Source organism: Melitaea cinxia, chromosome 12 (assembly GCF_905220565.1).
Source record: "Melitaea cinxia chromosome 12, ilMelCinx1.1, whole genome shotgun sequence".
NCBI classification, from domain to species: domain Eukaryota; kingdom Metazoa; phylum Arthropoda; class Insecta; order Lepidoptera; family Nymphalidae; genus Melitaea; species Melitaea cinxia.
The window spans coordinates 9,830,291-9,849,003 of record NC_059405.1 but is presented as its reverse complement, the minus strand read 5'-3'; the positions used below and the strand labels follow the sequence as shown (position 1 = coordinate 9,849,003).

General features: G+C 33.5%; 1 protein-coding gene across 2 annotated transcripts; it reads left to right on the top strand.

Annotated features, from left to right (window-relative positions):
- Positions 1-861: 861 nt before the first annotated feature.
- On the top strand, positions 862-18,698 carry LOC123658743 (eukaryotic translation initiation factor 2 subunit 3-like). Of its 2 annotated transcripts, XM_045594085.1 has the most exons (9): positions 863-1,113; positions 1,332-1,506; positions 7,095-7,331; positions 7,567-7,784; positions 7,937-8,122; positions 13,221-13,403; positions 14,551-14,688; positions 18,041-18,189; positions 18,582-18,698. In XM_045594085.1, exons 1-9 carry the CDS (start codon positions 1,054-1,056, stop codon positions 18,637-18,639), a joined length of 1,404 nt encoding a protein of 467 aa, XP_045450041.1. In that variant the 5' UTR covers positions 863-1,053; the 3' UTR covers positions 18,640-18,698. The 2 variants fall into 2 exon arrangements, with proteins under 2 accessions (XP_045450040.1, XP_045450041.1); XM_045594084.1 differs by lacking the exons at positions 7,095-7,331; positions 7,567-7,784; positions 7,937-8,122; ... (2 more) ...; positions 18,041-18,189; positions 18,582-18,698 and adding an exon at positions 2,079-4,074 and having other exon boundaries at positions 862-1,113.
- Positions 18,699-18,713: the final 15 nt, after the last annotated feature.

The following is an 18,713-nucleotide window of genomic DNA, read 5'->3' as shown; positions in this document are numbered from 1 at the left end:
ATTTAATTTTATTAGTATGTAAGAACTGACCAAATTTAATGGCTCGGATCGTAGTTCCTAAGGCTGGGTCTGAGACTTCTCGTGAGACATGGACTATGAAAGGACCTTTGTCGTCCTCTGCGTAGCTCTTAGGAGCTTCGGAAAAAGAGGGGTGAAAATAAACGGTCTGTATAGAGGGAATAGTGGCTGTAGGATCGCTTATAGTTATTTTTGGAGAGGGATTAGTGGACAGATCATCGGCTGCTAGACGTTTTCGAGAACTCTGAGGATCACCAGGGTCCGGTGGATCCGGAGGTCTGTCTAGGTCCATTATAATTAAAAGAAAGAAAAAAAAATAGTTAGAAAAAATAATTTGATTATTCTAGTTAAAATACAAAAAAAAGCACTTACCAGGACTTACAAATGTTACTAGAAACTAATACAACTAATTACCCACTATTTTAACTAAAAAATTTACAATAAATCCTAATAAAAATAAATTAAGCGACAACAATCTCTCTAATACGTGTGTCAACCATCAATTCGCGCCAAAAAACCCCAATAGTAAAAAACTCTGCTCTTTACGTACTCCGCTGTCAGTGTCAGTTTTGTATCGATATATCGGCTAAAAATAGCGATATATTGGATTAAAAAGATCGATATATCGATACTTTTTTTAACAAGCTTATGAATGGCAACAACCTATACTTATGTGGTTAAAAATCTTTTTGTAAATTTATATTTAGTATTTTTTTTATCACAATAATAAAATATAAACAGGCGGAAAAAGGAAATATATTGTTCATATATTTTCAAAAATAATGTAGAAAATTTCAAAATTAACCTCGTTTTACGGTAGAGAACTAACTACAGATTATCAAAGAGCAGATTATGTTGAAGTTGGTTGAACTCTAGCGTACGCGCTAAGGAAAAAGGCTATGGCCACGCATTAATTCGAAACGATCACGAAATTGTTTAAATATATCCTTTGAAACGTCATAACATATGTTTAATAAGTTAATTGAATGCTTTATATATAGTTTACGTGTAAAAGTGCTTCAACAGTAAAACAAAATGACTTCAAACGAGGGACGAACTCAGTCAAACTTGCATCAGCAAGATTTATCTAAATTAGTAAGCAGTAACTTTTAAGCTATTTTTATTATTACACAACTACTTTTTTCTTACGATTATTAAATTAAAACAATTGTATTTATTAAAATAATATTTATTTAGTGTAAGGATTACATTAATAATGTATATCCTCATATAACCTATAAACACGAATTATCTGATTTTGTCAAAGCAATATAATGCGTGACACAATTAAGTTAATATTTCTGTTATATTAGGACGTCACAAAATTGTCAGCTCTATCTCCTGAAGTTATATCCAGGCAAGCAACTATTAACATTGGAACAATTGGCCATGTAGCTCATGGAAAATCTACTGTGGTGAAGGCCATTTCTGGAGTGCAAACTGTAAGATTTAAGAATGAGTTGGAGCGGAATATTACAATTAAATTAGGTAAGTTTATTTTATAATGAATAATACTATAACACTTATTAAATCAAATGGTTTTCTTTTTTATTAATGTTGAAATTTTAATATATCCACCCTCCTATCCAATCTCCAATACTAAGATTACCTGATATACATTATAATATACACTCAGTAATACCCAATCTTAAGTTAGTGTGGGTAACTGGAAAATGATGAAATTTATTGCATTTTAAAATGTTATTTTGTGCATATGGTTCTCTTGAAAAACTTAGTATATTTTGTTGTTATAAAATGCATTTAAAAATTTAATTAACCTGTTTCATTGAGAAAGAAAGAAATAAAATCTAATTTTTAAAAGAAGTTCCATAGTAGAAGTTCAGAAGTTTCCATATATATTATATTAATTCAATTTGTTGTTTAAATAAAGTATAAATGTTTTAGATTTAAGTAAATAATACTGAGGAAAACAGAATCTTTGCAATGTACCATGTGAGCAAAATTTTTAAGATATTTAGTATTTCTTGTAATTTTAAATTTGACCAGTTGAGTAAACGATTAAAAACTATTGTTAATTTCAATCACATGGTATGTTGCAGAGCGCCTGACCGACTCAGTTGTAAGAATGTACAGCGAAAGAGCTGATGAGAGAGATGAGAATATGTTTTTTGAAAAAATATTAAGAAAGGGTAAAAAAAGACCTTTAGACTTTGAAACAGAATCTGAAGTACCCATTTCCAAAAAACAAAAGAAACTCATACCAGAATCTGAAGAATATATCATAGAAAAAATAATTAATTTTAAGTTTGAATTGGGCAAAGAAAGGTTTTACATTAAATGGAAAGGATGGGATGACAGTGAAAATACTTGGGAACCAATTGAAAATTTGGACAATTGTCCTGATATATTAAAAGAATTTTTAGTTAATGAAGAATTAAAACATTGTGAAAAAATTGAAAAACTTAAAAAAGAAATATCATTTGACAATTTACTTAGTTATGAAAATCTTGTAAAAAGGCTTGATGAATTTGAAGAATGTGACCTTCCTAAATTGAAAGAGAACCTTATATTAAAACTGTTATCTATGATTTACCTCGATGAGTGTAATGAAACATATGCTTGTGATCTTGTTCAGGAAGCAAGAAATGTTTTACAGTTGTATACGATGTGCAGAAAACGCTGTCGTCAGCTCATGGCTCTTAAAAATTGGGAAGAATATTTAAATCAAGTTGACAAATGTAAAAAGTTGACAGTAGAGAATTCTGTAGACTTAACTGGTCCACCAGAAAATTTTACCTACATAAATGAATCAATACCGGGTGCTGGGGTCGTGATTCCCAATGATCCACCTATTGGTTGTGAGTGTGAAGCTTGTAACTGTAGGTCCAAATCCTGTTGTGGAATGCAAGCTGGTTTATTTGCCTACACAGTCAAAAGAAGACTACGAGTAGCATCAGGAACTCCCGTTTATGAATGTAATAAAGCATGTAAATGTTCATCAGACTGTAATAATCGTGTAGTTCAACGAGGCCGAAATTTGAAACTAACTATATTTAGAACAGCCAATGGTTGTGGATGGGGAGTCAAATCTGACCAGAAAATAAAACAAGGTCAATTTATTTGTCAATATGTTGGTGAAGTTATCACTTTTGAAGAAGCTGAGAAAAGAGGAAGAGAATATGATGCTAATGGACTAACTTATCTGTTTGATTTAGATTTTAATTCAGTTGAAAACCCATATGTAGTGGATGCATGTAATTTAGGTAATGTATCACATTTCATAAATCACTCCTGTGACCCCAATATTGGAGTTTGGGCTGTTTGGGCAGACTGCTTGGATCCGAACTTGCCTATGTTAGCATTATTTGCTACAAGGGACATTGAAGAGGGAGAGGAAATATGTTTTGATTACTTGCAAAAGTCCTCTGATAGTGATGAAGACATTGAAACTCCTAGTACTCGTATGCAAGATACGGAGGATGATGCCTGTATTCCTAATGCTTCTGAAGCAACTACTACAATTTCTCCAGTATCACCCATTAAGACTAGATTTGAAATGCAACAGCAGAATAGAGCGTTACTCAGAAATCGTACAGAATGCAAATGTGGAGCATTAAAGTGTAGAAAATATTTGTTTTAGTTTAACTTTATGTAGTTATAATAACCAGAACAAATAATAGGTTAGCTATGTGTTGTTACAATTTTTTTTGTAATGAAACTAAATGCAATAAAGGAGTAATATAATAAAGTTAAATTTAAATAAAGTAATGCAATGTTCTGTTTTAAATAGTATGGAAAAATCTCAGTTAAATGTAATAAATCTGATGTAGAAACTAAAAATATTGCAGTTTTCAGTTAAAATAAAGATGTCACTAGACATAGATACAAACTTAAGAATTATTAAACGTTACTTTTAGTTTTTTTCTATAAAAATTACCTGAAAGTTGTTATAGATTCACATACTATTTTTCAAGATGAACACATTTTTAAAACATAAGTTTGTTAAGTTTTATGTTAAAAAACGTGTAAGTGGTATTGTTTACCAATATTAAGGTTTCTTGTAAAATTTATTACACATTATGATTGTAATCACAATTATTTTTATGCTTTTGTTTTCTGACATAAGCACAGTATTATACTGTGTATATTATATTAAGATGTTAAGGCTTAACGATTTCAAATACTTAGTTTGTTGAAGAATCTTTTTATGGTGTTATCATATAAACTTTATCTCGAATGAAATTTCAATGTGCCTTAAAGTGCAAATTTCACTTTGTGCCGTTTAAAATAATTTTAAATGCAAAATTGTTATATAATATATATAAAAAAAAAAAATTAAATTTCTGAAAAAAGCAAGTCCTTTTTAAATACAATTATATTTAAGTGATAAATAATTATTACTTTTTAAAATATTTTATCTTAGGAAGATTAAGAAAAACAAATGTTTATTATATGTTTTTCACTTTAATTATTGAATAAGTTTTACTAGAAATATTAAGAAAAATTTGTAGTTATCAATGTTTTTTACTCGATAAATAAGTGGAATTACTTTTAATTTTTTAACCTTCCTTTCCTTTAATCATTAATATATTGATAAACTATTATATAATAATTCTTTATAAATATGTCCTGCGGTTTCACACGCGTTAATTTAACAAAAAAAGGTTCCTAAATAATATAGCGCATATAGCCTTCCTCAGGAAATGGACTATCAAAAACAAAAATATTTTTTTTAATTCGAAGCAGTAGTTTCTGTGATTAGCACGTTGAAACGAACAAACTTTTCAACTTTATTAGATACTAGCTTGTACCCTGCGCGCGTTGCTACGCTTTTTTTATTTTTGGCCGTACTAACTCGGAAACCTTTGTGGGCTCATGCACAACACTGCTGAAGATCATGACATGATCAAATGCATAGTTTACGATTCTATAAAGGACATACAGACAAACACTCACATATATATAGATTAGTATATAGAAGATTAATTTTTATTCAAATTTTAATAGACTATTACAGAATTATTACTTTTAAATTAATTAAAATTATTAAATTTAAGTAATTATATTTATATATTTGATTAAGCAGATAACATCAATTATGGTCACGGTACCAGTGACAGATTTTCATTACCAATTTCCTCCCAATCGAAACTTCGTAAAATGCATTAGGGATTTATATTATGAATATACTCAACTGTCAGCTGTGACTCCGTGGGTGGGGCGGGCAGTGGCAGCATGCCACGCATGGAGAAAAAAGTTTTTTTAGTAATTACCTCCCACTTTAAAATTTGTCGGATTATAGCTTACTCAATATCTTGAAGGAAAAATAAAGTCAGCTGACCATAACATGGTGGATTATACGTCACCTGGCTGCTTGAACATGAAAAAAAAATGATATTTTCAGTGATTTCCTTTAAACTAAAAATTTACCTGGTGATAGTTTACATGCTACTATGAATGAAAATTATTGTCAGTTGGCTGTATCTCGGTGTAAAGATCGTCAGCTGGTACCTTGAAAGATGTAACAAAAAGTTTTTAATTTAATAATTCAGCCTCCGACGGGCTGCCACTGCACTAAGTAATTGACCAAATTTATACCTGGTTCCCAGACCATTAGTACTGGTCAGAGCCTGATTTAGAGGTCTGGAGGCCTCGGGGCAACAAAGGAGTAGAGGTCCCTTGGCCCCAAATAGTTTCCAAATAAAATGGACAAGTTTTTCAGTCGAGTTTTCCGATAAATAATTTATTGTGAAACCAAGTATAGATTATTATTTAACGAACATATAAATATAACCGGAAATAAGAATTATCTGAAATTAAATTTTAGCGTTAACGAACGGAACCTTTCGAGCTCTTTTCGTCGAAAAATCGTTGATAATTTTGCTTAAATCCAGTTCCCAAACCAAATCACTTTCAATGCTGAGGAGAGAAAGCTTTGATAGACGGTTTTGTCCCATAGTGGTTCGAACGAAGCGTATTTTTTATAATTTTTATTTTTTAAACTGATCGCTCTCCAATGCAATTTGATACCATCAAAACCAAATAAATTCTCAATGATAAAACGTATCTATTATTTTTTTTAAACCAAATCATATTTAAGCTAATGTAAATTAAGTTGCTATTCCGCGACAAAGGGTAAGTGGACTAAAAAAAAACCTTAAGTACGCACACAGACTTGAGATTATATTGCCCGCAGTGCAAGCGCGTCATCGAACGAATGCACTAGGCCCTAGGGTTCTTGTCACCTTTGATGATTTTGGTAATGAATCGAATGTTGTGAAAAAACAATTATTTTTTATTTGTTGATCAAATATGTTTGGTAATTAATTGTATCAGGCGTTACTTTGCGGAAATCCATTTTAAGCGAATGTAAATTACATATTTATATATTATTGAAATATCAAAAATAAAGAGTCGAGACACGGAATCAAATATCCAACCTCCGAAGCTGCGGCGAGTACCACCCCACTCAGCCATTGAGCCATTGACATACTCCCTCAAGATGGGGATTAAATTGTAAGTGCTTATCAGGACCATTTGAGATTTTGATATTTTACTGATTGCCTGATTGGAGTGAACAAATATAGGTCGGTGATTTCTGATAATATTTTATGTAATTATGTTTGTACAAAGTAGATAAAAGTAATACGCGAAAAAAAATATGAAAGGAAATGTTGTTTACTAGTATTTACAAGTCTGAATTAGACTTTCCGAATCTGAAGTCTAGTGTGGAGACCCCAGGGCTGTAGCCTCAGTTGCCTTCCCCTAAATCCGGCCCTGGTTCAGATAATCGAGTTTACATTTTTTTTGTTTTTTTTTTTGTCCGATGTTTTAAGAACGAGCAATGTCAGTCAGTCAGTCCAGCTTATTGCAGTCCATCGCTGGACATAGGCCTCCCCAAGTTTGCGCAAGACATCCCGGTTTTTCGCAATCCTCATCCAACCTAAACCGGCAATGTTACGTAGATCATCGGGCCGAAGGACGTCCCACACTGCACTTGCCAAGACGCGGTGTGAATTTGAATTGTGAAAAATTGAATTCTGTTTGCTATGTCGGTTACTTTACTAGCAATGCAACAACGACATATTATGTGATCATAATGTAATCTGTCATAGGTTATGCTAACGCGAAAATATACAAGTGCGACAATCCGAAATGTCCCCGGCCTACAAGTTATACATCTGGTGGTTCCTCCAAGGACGATAACTTTCCATGCCTGCGTCCCGCCTGCTCTGGACGATTTCAACTTGTGCGCCATGTGAGCTTCGTCGACTGCCCCGGTCACGACATTCTTATGGCGACCATGCTTAACGGTGCCGCAGTTATGGACGCGGCTTTACTTCTCATTGCTGGTAAGATTCTTCATTTATTATATGTGACAGCTTCTGGTGTCTTCTGGTGATAAAAATGTAGCTTTTCAATTAAAGATTTTTAAAAATTCGTCTCGAACAACTGAATATTTTGTTCGACGTTTCAGATTCATTAGGATTACTTTTAAGAAGCCTTGTTTTCTTTTATAAGTACATTGTATGTAATCGAAATGCTGAGTACTACTATATATATTATTTTGATTTATGTTTTTCACAGGCAATGAGTCATGCCCGCAGCCACAGACAAGCGAACACTTGGCTGCAATAGAAATTATGAAACTGAAGCATATACTCATATTGCAAAATAAGATAGACTTGGTCAAAGAAGGTCAAGCTAAGGAACAACATGAGCAAATCACTAAATTCGTTCAAGGAACTGTCGCCGAAGGAGCTCCAATTATACCCATCTCCGCTCAACTAAAGTATAACATTGAGGTAAATATTTTTTATGCATTGTTCAGTTGCAATGTTTGCGTGTACTTGTCAATGAGCAGATTAAATTAGTGAGACCATTGTCACAAACATGGAGTTAGTTTTTAAAGTGTGTCATGCTTCAGCGTCTATAGTGGTCACATCTCTTGCCGCAGGTGCTGTGCGAGTACGTAATGAAGAAGATCCCGGTGCCGATCCGCGACTTCACGTCGCCGCCGCGCATGATCGTGATCCGCTCCTTCGACGTAAACAAGCCGGGCTGCGAGGTCGACGACCTACGCGGCGGCGTGGCGGGCGGCTCCATCCTGCAGGGCGTGCTCACCGTCGGCATGGAGATCGAGGTACGTTCACTGAACGAGCTGTCAGAGTCTGTTTGTAATATTAACCTTTTGACCGCCACGCCTCCAATTCGTTCCCGTACCCTGTACGCCAAGGCATAAAATAAACAAAAATACCTACGAAAAAAATTGTGTTACCAAGAGTCGTTATCGAGTACCACACAGTGACTTGTTTTTGTTGGTTTTTATGCAATAAATTACTACTTATATAGTCTAGGAAGAGTTCACGTTATTTTTGACGTAAACTTGTGGAGGCCTATGTCCAGCAGTGGACTGTATAGGTTGTAATGATGATGATGATGATAGTCTAGGAAGGTTTATTTTTTCAATATTTTTCTTGGGTTATCTTGCACTCGTTATATATACTTACAATAACATCAATAAAAAACAAACATTACAAAAATAATCGTAGTAAAGCACAACACTCTTTTCTATCGCCATGACGTCACTGTCACGACTGGACGACTACGGCGCAGCTGACCTACGGTTTTGAAATTTTCTTAGAGACGTGCTGTGTTGCACGCAAGGAAGCTGCACGCTATATATCGATTTCGAATCGAATCGATATATATTGTATGAAAAGTAATTTAAAAACATTAACCAAATTCAAATTTGTAATTTTTCTTATTAGATAATTAATAACTAAAAAGGGTCTAACAAAAGTTTAATATTTAGAAAACTTTTAAGTACTTACCTAAATATGCTATATAATATATAATATTTATATATATATATATATTTGCTATATCTTCTAATATATAAAATTCTCGTGTCGCGGTGTTTGTAGTTAAACACCTCCGAAACGGCTTGACCGATTCTCATGAAATTTTGTGTACATATCGGGTAGGTCTGAGAATCGGCCAACATCTATTTTTCATTCCCCTAAGTTATAAAGGGGGGGGGGGATTGAGAAGGTTAATAAAATATATGGCAAAACAACGTTTGCGGGGTCAGCTAGTAATATATAATATTTAACGCATATAAATATTTCTTTTAATCTAAGGCTGGCACCGACCGCACCGATTATATTAATTTGCTTCATCGGATCAAATACTGAATTACTTTTTTCGCTTAGGTAGCAAATAGTACTAAAACAGTACCGAGTAATAGATCCCGCCGTTTGATTTCACGACACAAAGAGGCTAACTTAAGCACAGAAGAAAAGCTTTATGAGAGTGGGGGTTAGAATGATGTTCATGCTGCCAGATAATTTTGAGAATGAGAAAGAAAATCGTAATCTTCGCTCTTAACTTTAGATAAAAAAATGAAAAAAAAAAAACAATTGAAATAGTATATTATTAAAATCATCGATGCGACCCATTCCAAAATGCGACGATGTTCTAAGGTATCGTTCATGTTGCACTGTACTACTTTTCTCACTATTCGCTTATGACGTCACCACAGCGTCGTCTATGCTTGACAACGGCGTGTAGTAAACGGATTAATGGTGAAACGCTAGTTATGCGCCAGATTTGCGATATCAGATTTATTATGGCAATTTGATTGGTTTTAGTTATTTGATTTTTTTAATAATTTGCTATTTATGTGTTAACTGATAGTTTTATTTTTTTTACATTTTGTTTTATACAAATATCAGATTATTTATAGAAAATATAACACGTTTGAGTTCAATTTTGAATAGCTTAAAAAACATCTATACCATTTTGACTAGCCCGTTGGCGCAGTTTGTAGTTACCCGGCTTCCTCTCCGGGGATTGTGGCTTCGATTCCTACCCCGAGTCTGGGTGTAATATATATTTATTTATATATGTATTATTTATATGTAAGTTCATAAAGAAATATGTAGCTATACCAGTCGGCTGTTATCTATAACACAAGCATTAAGTTGCTTACTTTAGGAACAGATGACGGTGTGTGTATATTATAAATATTTATATATTTATTATATAATACATGAGTTCACGTTATTTTTGGCGCAAACTTGTGGAGGCCTATGTCCAGCAGTGGACTGTATAGGCTGTAATGATGATGATGATGATTATTACTTATTTATTTATACCTCTGACGTCACATCCCTAGCGGTTAACTATAGACGACTTCGGCGCTCTGGACATATCATTTACGTGGAATAAGAATGCATGTTTTTATTTCAATGTTTCTCAGTACGTGTAGCTCTAAAAGAAAAACAAAAAACAAGTGTTTTTCATACTCAAATGTTGCAGGGATATTCTATTTTCAGAAATGTTGAATTAAAATACTAGAAATATTTTTTAAATAATTTAATATTTTTGTGGTCCAGGTTTTTTGTCACCTATAGACGTCATTGGCGCACAGGACTCGCGAGCCCTTGTCAAGTATAGGTGACTATGGCGGTCAAAAGGTTAAAATAACCACTTTTTACTAAATGCATGTAGATAGACACGGTACATATACCAAAATAACATTTTTTACTATTTTTGTCTGTCTGTCTGTTTGTTTGTTCCGGCAAATCTCTGAAACGGCTAAACCTATTTTGATGTGACTTTCACCGGCAGATAGCTGACGTAGTAAGGAGTAACTTAGGATACGTTTATTATAGAAATGTATTTATTTTTTAACTCGGCGAACTGAACAACTTTTGTTAAATTCCACGCGGACAAAGTCGCGGGTACAGCTAGTATACATTATTTTTAAAGTTTGTACTAAAAAGAAATTATTAGCTAAGACTTATTATTTTGTGCAGCATATTAATGATAAAGATCTGGAATTCAGTGACGCTGCAGCTTCACTTTTAACGATAATTAAAATTTTAGTTTGTAAAATGATGATTCAAAGGTGCTTTTGAAGTATATTTGAATAAAACTAAGCTGACTGTCAGCGATGACAGTCAATATGCGGTCTGGCGACTCTAAAATCATGCTATGGTTTAACACTTACACCCATTAGGATGCGATTTCAATACACAACGTAATATATAAATAATAATCTAGTAAACCGTGTAAAAGAATGTCTGTGCCCAAAATAATATTTGTCATGTGCAAAACAACGACATCTAGCTCATCAGCCAGTTTATTATAGCACCAACACATCGTCTAGCATTAAACTAAAAACTGAGTAACAAAAAACATTTAATGAAAAAAAAAATGGTTCTTGTATTTATGTAACAAAAATAAGCTGTTAACCAACTTTAATAAAACGTGGTAATTTTTTTAAATGAAAGCTGGTGCTTGTCATTAGGCCCCTTTTAAAATTGATCAAGATCTGACGAGTACAGTTTGGATTATCATTAATAATGTATTAACTTGATTATTTTTTCGTCTTCCTTCGTTGTATTACTTGTCGATGTAATTAATGTCGTTTTTTTGCGAGCAAATAGTTATTGTGATGAAACAAAATATGCGTTGTTTACCACACTTATTTTTTAATATCTTAAAGCTAATAACAATATTTATTTTTTTATCTCTGGTCTAAATGTACTTTGTACTAAAAAATACACCATAACCTAATCACATAACACCAGAGAATGTTAGGGGACATCCATTAATTACGTGAGCTCAGAATGGGGGGGGAGGGCTTCAATGAAATCTACCAAATCTCATTTAAACCGAGGAAGATAATCGAAAATCTCACATCAACTTCGAGAAATGTAAAATATTACAGATATTTAAAATAAAATATATTTTGAGTGTTTATTTTGCCCGCCTAAATAAATCTCAGGGCTATTAAAATCATTTAGTTTTTGCTTTGAATTTTATTTAATTTAAATAAATTAACTATAGTAAGTATACTTGAACAGTTTATTATTTCCCGTCAATGTCTATTATATTCACCGTTAATCTCACGTAAGGGGAAGGGGGGGTCCAGGCAAATTTCACCAAATCTCACTTAAGGGTCTAAACTGATCGAAAAATAGCTCACGTAATTAATGGATGTCCCCTTATGGGGTCGAAAAGTTACAAAAAAGTCACGTTATGTTTAAAGACGACCCCTTAGGGTGTGGTATGTAATGTACCCAAAGTTTATCAGTAATCTTAAGGTGGTGGTTAAGGTGGTTATTGGTAATGACCAGAGGTGGTTCGTCCTAAAGAACGCTGGTGCAATACATACTATCCTTACATTACATTCTTCGTATTCTATCATGCACCTTTCTACCACCGAAGTCTTATGTCGCTGTTGCCGTTCTAGTGTATACAAACAGACATGTTGGTTTCGTCAGTTAATTCGTAGTTTTTATTTTAAATAAGTATTAAAAAATAGTTGTGCGCGAGATTTTGTGTTAAAAATGAAACACTGCAGTATATTGTTTTTTTATTAAACAGAGTGAAAAGACTCGCAATAATGCGCCTTGAACTAAAAGCTAAGGGGTCGTCACTACGTCCTGAAATTGCACTTATAATCATAAATTTAGTACGAAAACTAAATCTTTTACGCGTGTTTTTAAATCTAAACAATATTTCAAAACGCCTTGATCGTGTGGATGTAAAGAAACCAATAAACCATTTTGTTTTCTGTGTCTGGTGCTTGGAGCTAGCGCAGGCAGTGGTGGTGAATCTGCATAAACGAAATGGATTTTCTGTACAAAAAAAAAAAAATAAATAAATAAATAATTGGTAAGGTCTAAGTTTTTCGTTGTTTTTAGTGAACTCCCATTAAAAAAACCATGTGCGAGTCGGACTCGCGCATCGAGGGTTCCGTACAAACAAAATTGTTAAAAATACTTTTATCATATGATGTAACTAAAAAAAATTATGCTTGCGCAATTTTAAGACGTTGCTTGATACCAAATTTCAAGATTCTGAGTTCACGGGAAGTACCCTGTAGGTTTTGATCCCCTTGCGAGTGTCAAAAATTTTCAGCATAAACGGCTGTATTATTTCATTGCGTTGGCTTAGAAGTTTGATTTTTTCACAGCTCTAAGGGACAGTAGATTTGAGTATTCAGTATGAATTTCAGCTGGATACTTCCACGCGTTCCAGAGAAAAAGGGTATTGACAAACAGACGGACAACAAAGTGATCCTATAAGGGTTCCGTTTATTCCTTTTGAGGTACGGAACCCTATAAATGTCACGGGTCTCCTCTGGTAATGGCAGTATTCATACCGTACTACTCAATATATTATTTTAGTATCTGATACATGTATTTGTGTATCCTTGTATCCAGGTGAGGCCGGGTCTCGTGAGCAAGGACGCGGACGGCAAGCTGACGTGTCGGCCGATATTCTCTCGTATCGTGTCTCTGTTCGCGGAACAAAACGAATTACAATACGCCGTGCCCGGAGGGCTCATCGGTGTCGGCACCAAGATCGAACCCACGCTATGCCGTGCTGATCGACTTGTCGGACAGGTAAGAGTTTGATATTTGTAATCTATTGATTTTTGTCGCTTCAGCCTAAAAATATCCTGCCTGCTGGGCATAGGCCTCTTTCTCCACGTAGACGCTCTATTGTGGGTTGGCGGGTATATTGTCTACTATGAGTAACGATCAGGTGTACATGATAACAACCGGGACCGGTAGCTTAATGTGCTGTGCAACAGAATATATCCTGCTCTAAATCTGGAGCAAACCGACGGGGGTAGGATTATCAACGGCTTGCGATTGTCCGTCCTTTTATGTCCTTTATAGGGTGCCACAATAAATATAGCCTATAAACAGCGGACAATTCAAACGCTTCTAATAATACCTCATTTGTCTAAATATGAAAAAAAAAATCGGCACATATAAGGAAACATGAACATACATACATGCATAGACAGCTAAAATTATAATCTTCCTTTTGGTTTTGCCGTAGTCTCGTATAAATGAGAATATGCTTATATTATGAATAATATACAAATGAAGATATAGACGTCGATACGAATTTGATTCTGAACTACAAAGTTGCCATTAACTACTTCTAATAAGAAGTATGTAACTCACTATGTACTAATAACATACTATTCAATTCTGTCTCAACTTATTAATGTTAGTTAGATACCTAAATATTAATTCACATGCGACTATTAAAGATTTAAGCACAGTTTTCATCACTTCAGCCTATCGCAGTCCACTGCTGGACATAGGCCTTCACAAGTTCGTGCCAAAAATAGGGTGAACTAGTGTGTTTTGCCCATAGTCACTACGCCGGGCAGGCGGGTTGGTGACCGCAGGGCTGACTGTCGCACTGAAGAAACTACTGCCCGTCTTCGGCCTGTATATTTCAAAGCCAGCAGTTGGATGGTTATCCCGCCATCGGTCGGCTTTTTAAGTTCCAAGGTGGTAGTGGAACTGTGTTATCCCTTAGTTGCGTCTTACGACACCCACGGGAAGAGAGGGGGTGGCTATATTCTTTACTGCAAAACCACACAACAAAGCACAGTTTAAGCGAAGCTTTCACTAGCACTTAATTTTGCATATCTTCAGATTTTATCATAAATATCTACCTGGCTTTGTTTATATTATTTGAATTTATTATTATAACAAGTAAATTATGAGTATTACTCCTGTCTCGCAGGTTCTAGGAGCAGTTGGTGCCCTGCCCGGTATCTTCGTAAAGCTTGAAGTGTCGTACTATCTCCTCAAACGTCTTCTCGGTGTGCGCACTGAAGGTGACAAAAAAGCTGCCAAGGTGCAGAAGTTGACCCGAAATGAAGTAAGTCAATTGTCTTTCCTCATTTAAAAAATAGTATGGTTAAATCGTATATCCGAGTCTTATTTTTAATACACTAAAGTACTATATATTATTGTACAAAATTAAAAGAAACAAAAGTAAAATTAAAGTATGTGATGGTGAAATAATGTTTGTGTCACAAAAGTTAGTAAAATACTTAACGTATTATTTAAATGTAATTTAATATGTCTTATAATTATTTAAAAAAAATGGGGTGAATACTGTGATGTATAGAATATAAGAAGTACATAATAATATTTGAACTTTTCACAATGGACACTTAATAAGTTAGCAACTCATGTAATTTGTTAGGAAGTTTGTAATTTATTTAATGTTCAATATATTACTGAGGTACTGGCTTAACTCCTTTTTGCCATGAGATATTAATATTTTGAATCAAGAAGTCCAAAGATCTCATCTTTCAAAGTTTTATTTATTGACTTTAACAGGGATTCCAAAATTTTCATACCATTTTTATCTGTTTTTATCTGGGCTATCTGGATCCAGATAGATCTGTCTGGAATCCAGAGATCCCTGTTTCAAACACACAATAGTTTACAATTATTTCCCATACAATCATCGTTTTTTATTTGGAACTTTCAGCAGGGTTACTATAAATTGACTTATCTCCATTTTTTCTTGACACCACAGAATTGTCTCATACTTTAGTTTTGGGTAATTATTCCATATATAAGGTGTTTGACTCCTTACTGCGTCTGCGACTATTTACGCTGCTTCAAATGGGAGGTTTTGTAGGTGTTAGAGATCACGTTCGACGTGATCAAATACTCCTAGCCCTTTTGAAAATTTTTCTTTGTCTTTGTAATAATAATATACTCTTTATTGTACACAACAACAATCAACACAATAACATATTACTGTTGTAATATGTACTGGCTATCAAGCCCAATGTGTTCTGTATTCTTTTTATATTTTAAATTATGTTTTGTTATTATATGTCACTTTATTAAAATTATTCTGAACTCAAACAATATTTTTATTCTAAAATATTAAAATATTTACTACAATTCGTTATCAGCACGAGTTTGATGAGCTAGTTTAGGTTATAAAGTGTCTAGCTATTAAAAATATAGAATAGCAACATACATTTTTGTGAAATATGGATAGCAAAATGTTAAATATGCGGCAGTCTTCTTTTCCTTTTTCGTGGCTCAGCCTAAGTAAATGTGAAGACTATGGTGAGTAGAAATTTAACATTAAAATGTATCTTATGCACGAAAAATTGTGCGAAACGATCTGTGGCTATCCTGATGGCGATCAAACCAGTATAGATATGAGAACTCGTAATGACCAGTTCATCATCATCATCATTTCAGCCTATTGCAGTCCACTGCTGGACATAGGCCTCCACAAGTTCGCGCCAAAAATGCGTGAACTTATGTGTGTTGCCCATAGTCACCAATCCTGGACTAGCACGCGCTGCCGAGGACCTAACAAAGTAGCTATATTCAATTTTTTTGGAACAGTCTTATTTAGTAAACAAATATGGCGTACTTCCGACCACAGACAATAGAGTAATGTTGTAAGCATAGTAAAGTGACACAAAAAGCAAATGAATGAACAATATTAATAAGCCATAGACGAAATTAAAATTCATTTTATGTCCAAATATTTAACGATACCATATTGCTAAAATTATATCAAAACCTGATAATATATTGAATATTTTTGCTAAGAATTAGTAGGTACAGAATTACGAGAAAAAAAAATAATAATTAATCGAGAATCTTTATAAAAGACAACAAATTTATATTTCGTTTATGTAAAATGATCGGTCAAAAAGACGTCAGAAATAAAATTTACAACACAATATTTCTAGGTCTGTATCTAGAAAAAAGAGGTCGACCCTATTAGTATTATTGTCACATTATTTGTATTTATTATGAATTATGAAATATAAATAATAAATCTTGAGCCGGCGGCACACTCTCTCTAACATCTAAACAATAGGACTATTAACATTGTTTTTCACGAAGCTCTCATTGGGTAACCCTAAGTCTCATCCTAAATTCTTACAAAATTTTCCTATGAACTACAGCAAACTTTTATGCCAGTGGTATACTTTTATATATTTGATAGCGTTAAAAATGTTCAGGGGGAAAACGATATTAAGAAATATTCATTATATAAAATAAAACCTTTACAATAAACACTTTACCATAACAGATTGACATTTGTAATACTTTCTTTTTATAAATAAAAAGAGAAAAAAAACAACATCTAAAACATAATAACAAATCGATGGCTGTATGGATTATAGTCCTTTGCCTTTCCCTATTGGGGATAAACTTTAAAACAACATAATAACAAATCGCTTTACGGTAACATTGTTTTATAACTTATTAACAAATTATGATTCGTGAAAATTTAAAATATAGGCGAAGAACTCTTATCTGTACTCTCGAAATTCGTATTTTAATAGTTTTTATGTGTTTAAAATGATAAATTGGTGTTTCTTTTTAGTGAGATAAATAGTAAATGAAGTTTTACAAATGTCTGTAAGCTAGTGTGTTGTGAAAGTGAGTGATAAATGCGGCAAAAACGTGAATTACGTATTGACAGGTGTTTGTTTACTAAATAAGTTCCAAAAAAATAGATTATGAAACCGATCAATTGCTGATGGAGATATTGTGTTAAGCGAGCACAAGAGAGCCAACAGCAAATCAAAATCCGACACGTTAAACGCATTGCTAAGTCCAGCAAGGTCAACACGGTGTGATTCTGACATTCCATTGCCTGCCATGTCATCAGTGATTTTCACAAGGGCCGTAGCCGTACTATGACCTTTACGGAAACCGGACTGTGAAGGATTTAGGAGATCATTAGAAGAATGAAATAAAGTTAGCAGTTACAGGTGGACTGTTTAGGTGGACAAGACGCTTTAACTTTAGAGAGGTAAGGGAGAATGGCTATTGGGCGACGATCGGAAAACTTAGAGGAATTAGGTCTTTTAGGTAGGAGAATGATTTAAGCGTCTTTATAGCTAGTAGGAAATGTATTGTAACTTAAGGATTAAGCTACTCTGGCTACAAATTAAGTACTTTTGTATACAAATTAAGAACTGCATTCTTTTTATTGTAAATTATAATCTATGTAACGAGTCTTATCAAAATAGCTTATTTAATTTAAACAAAGTCAAGTTCAAAAATGGACTAGAATTTATTTTTACACAGAACTTAATCTATTACACCTACAGAAACCCTCATTTGAAGGAACACTAAGTCGAAGAACTAATATGTATTAAGTTACCATTTACATTGATTTAACAGTTGAAAAATTCATATAATTAATTCTTGTTTTCTTATTTGTTAAGGCGCTTCTTGTCAATATTGGATCTCTGAGTACGGGTGGAAGAGTTATTGCTACTAAGGCCGATTTAGCAAAGATTGCCTTAACCAGCCCTGTGTGCACAGAGATTGGTGAAAAAGTTGCTCTCAGTAGAAGAGTAGAAAATCATTGGAGGTAAATATCATTGGTTATTATAAAAATAACTTTCATTTCACCATTAGAGCAGTTTTACACTTAGTGCTAAGCTTTTAAGTGCTAAAATTTCTCACGCTCAAGAGAAGAAAATATTAAGTCATGGGTTACTTACAAGTTTACACACGAGTTGTGAAACATGTAACTTCCATGAATCCGTCGTAATATATGATAGATTGAGCTTCTCAATTCCTTATAAGTTATAATTAACATATACTTAACAGACCACTGCAGTTACAAACTTACTGTATATCTGATTAGCGAGAAAAAAATTAGCTTATTTTGTAATAAAACTTTAAAAAAAATTAACAACCTGTTGTGTTAATGAGATATAAAAATAAAATTACAATAACAATAATAATGTATTTTTATAGGTTGATTGGTTGGGGCCAGATCCAAGGAGGTGAAACTATTGAACCTGGCAGAAATTGAAGTTGTTTATATATTTTGTATGTACTGTCATATTTAATATTAATAAAACATTATTATTATGTGCTGTTTCATTT

What these genes read in the sequence shown, in the direction of transcription:
- LOC123658743 (XM_045594084.1), top strand. Translation starts at nt 1,054, where the DNA reads ATGACTTCAAACGAGGGACGAACTCAGTCAAACTTGCATCAGCAAGAT. An exon ending in AGCAAGATTTATCTAAATTA is followed by an intron (nt 1,114 to 1,331) that starts GTAAGCAGTAAC and finishes CTGTTATATTAG; the next exon opens with GACGTCACAAAATTGTCAGC. An exon ending in GAATATTACAATTAAATTAG is followed by an intron (nt 1,507 to 2,078) that starts GTAAGTTTATTT and finishes GGTATGTTGCAG; the next exon opens with AGCGCCTGACCGACTCAGTT.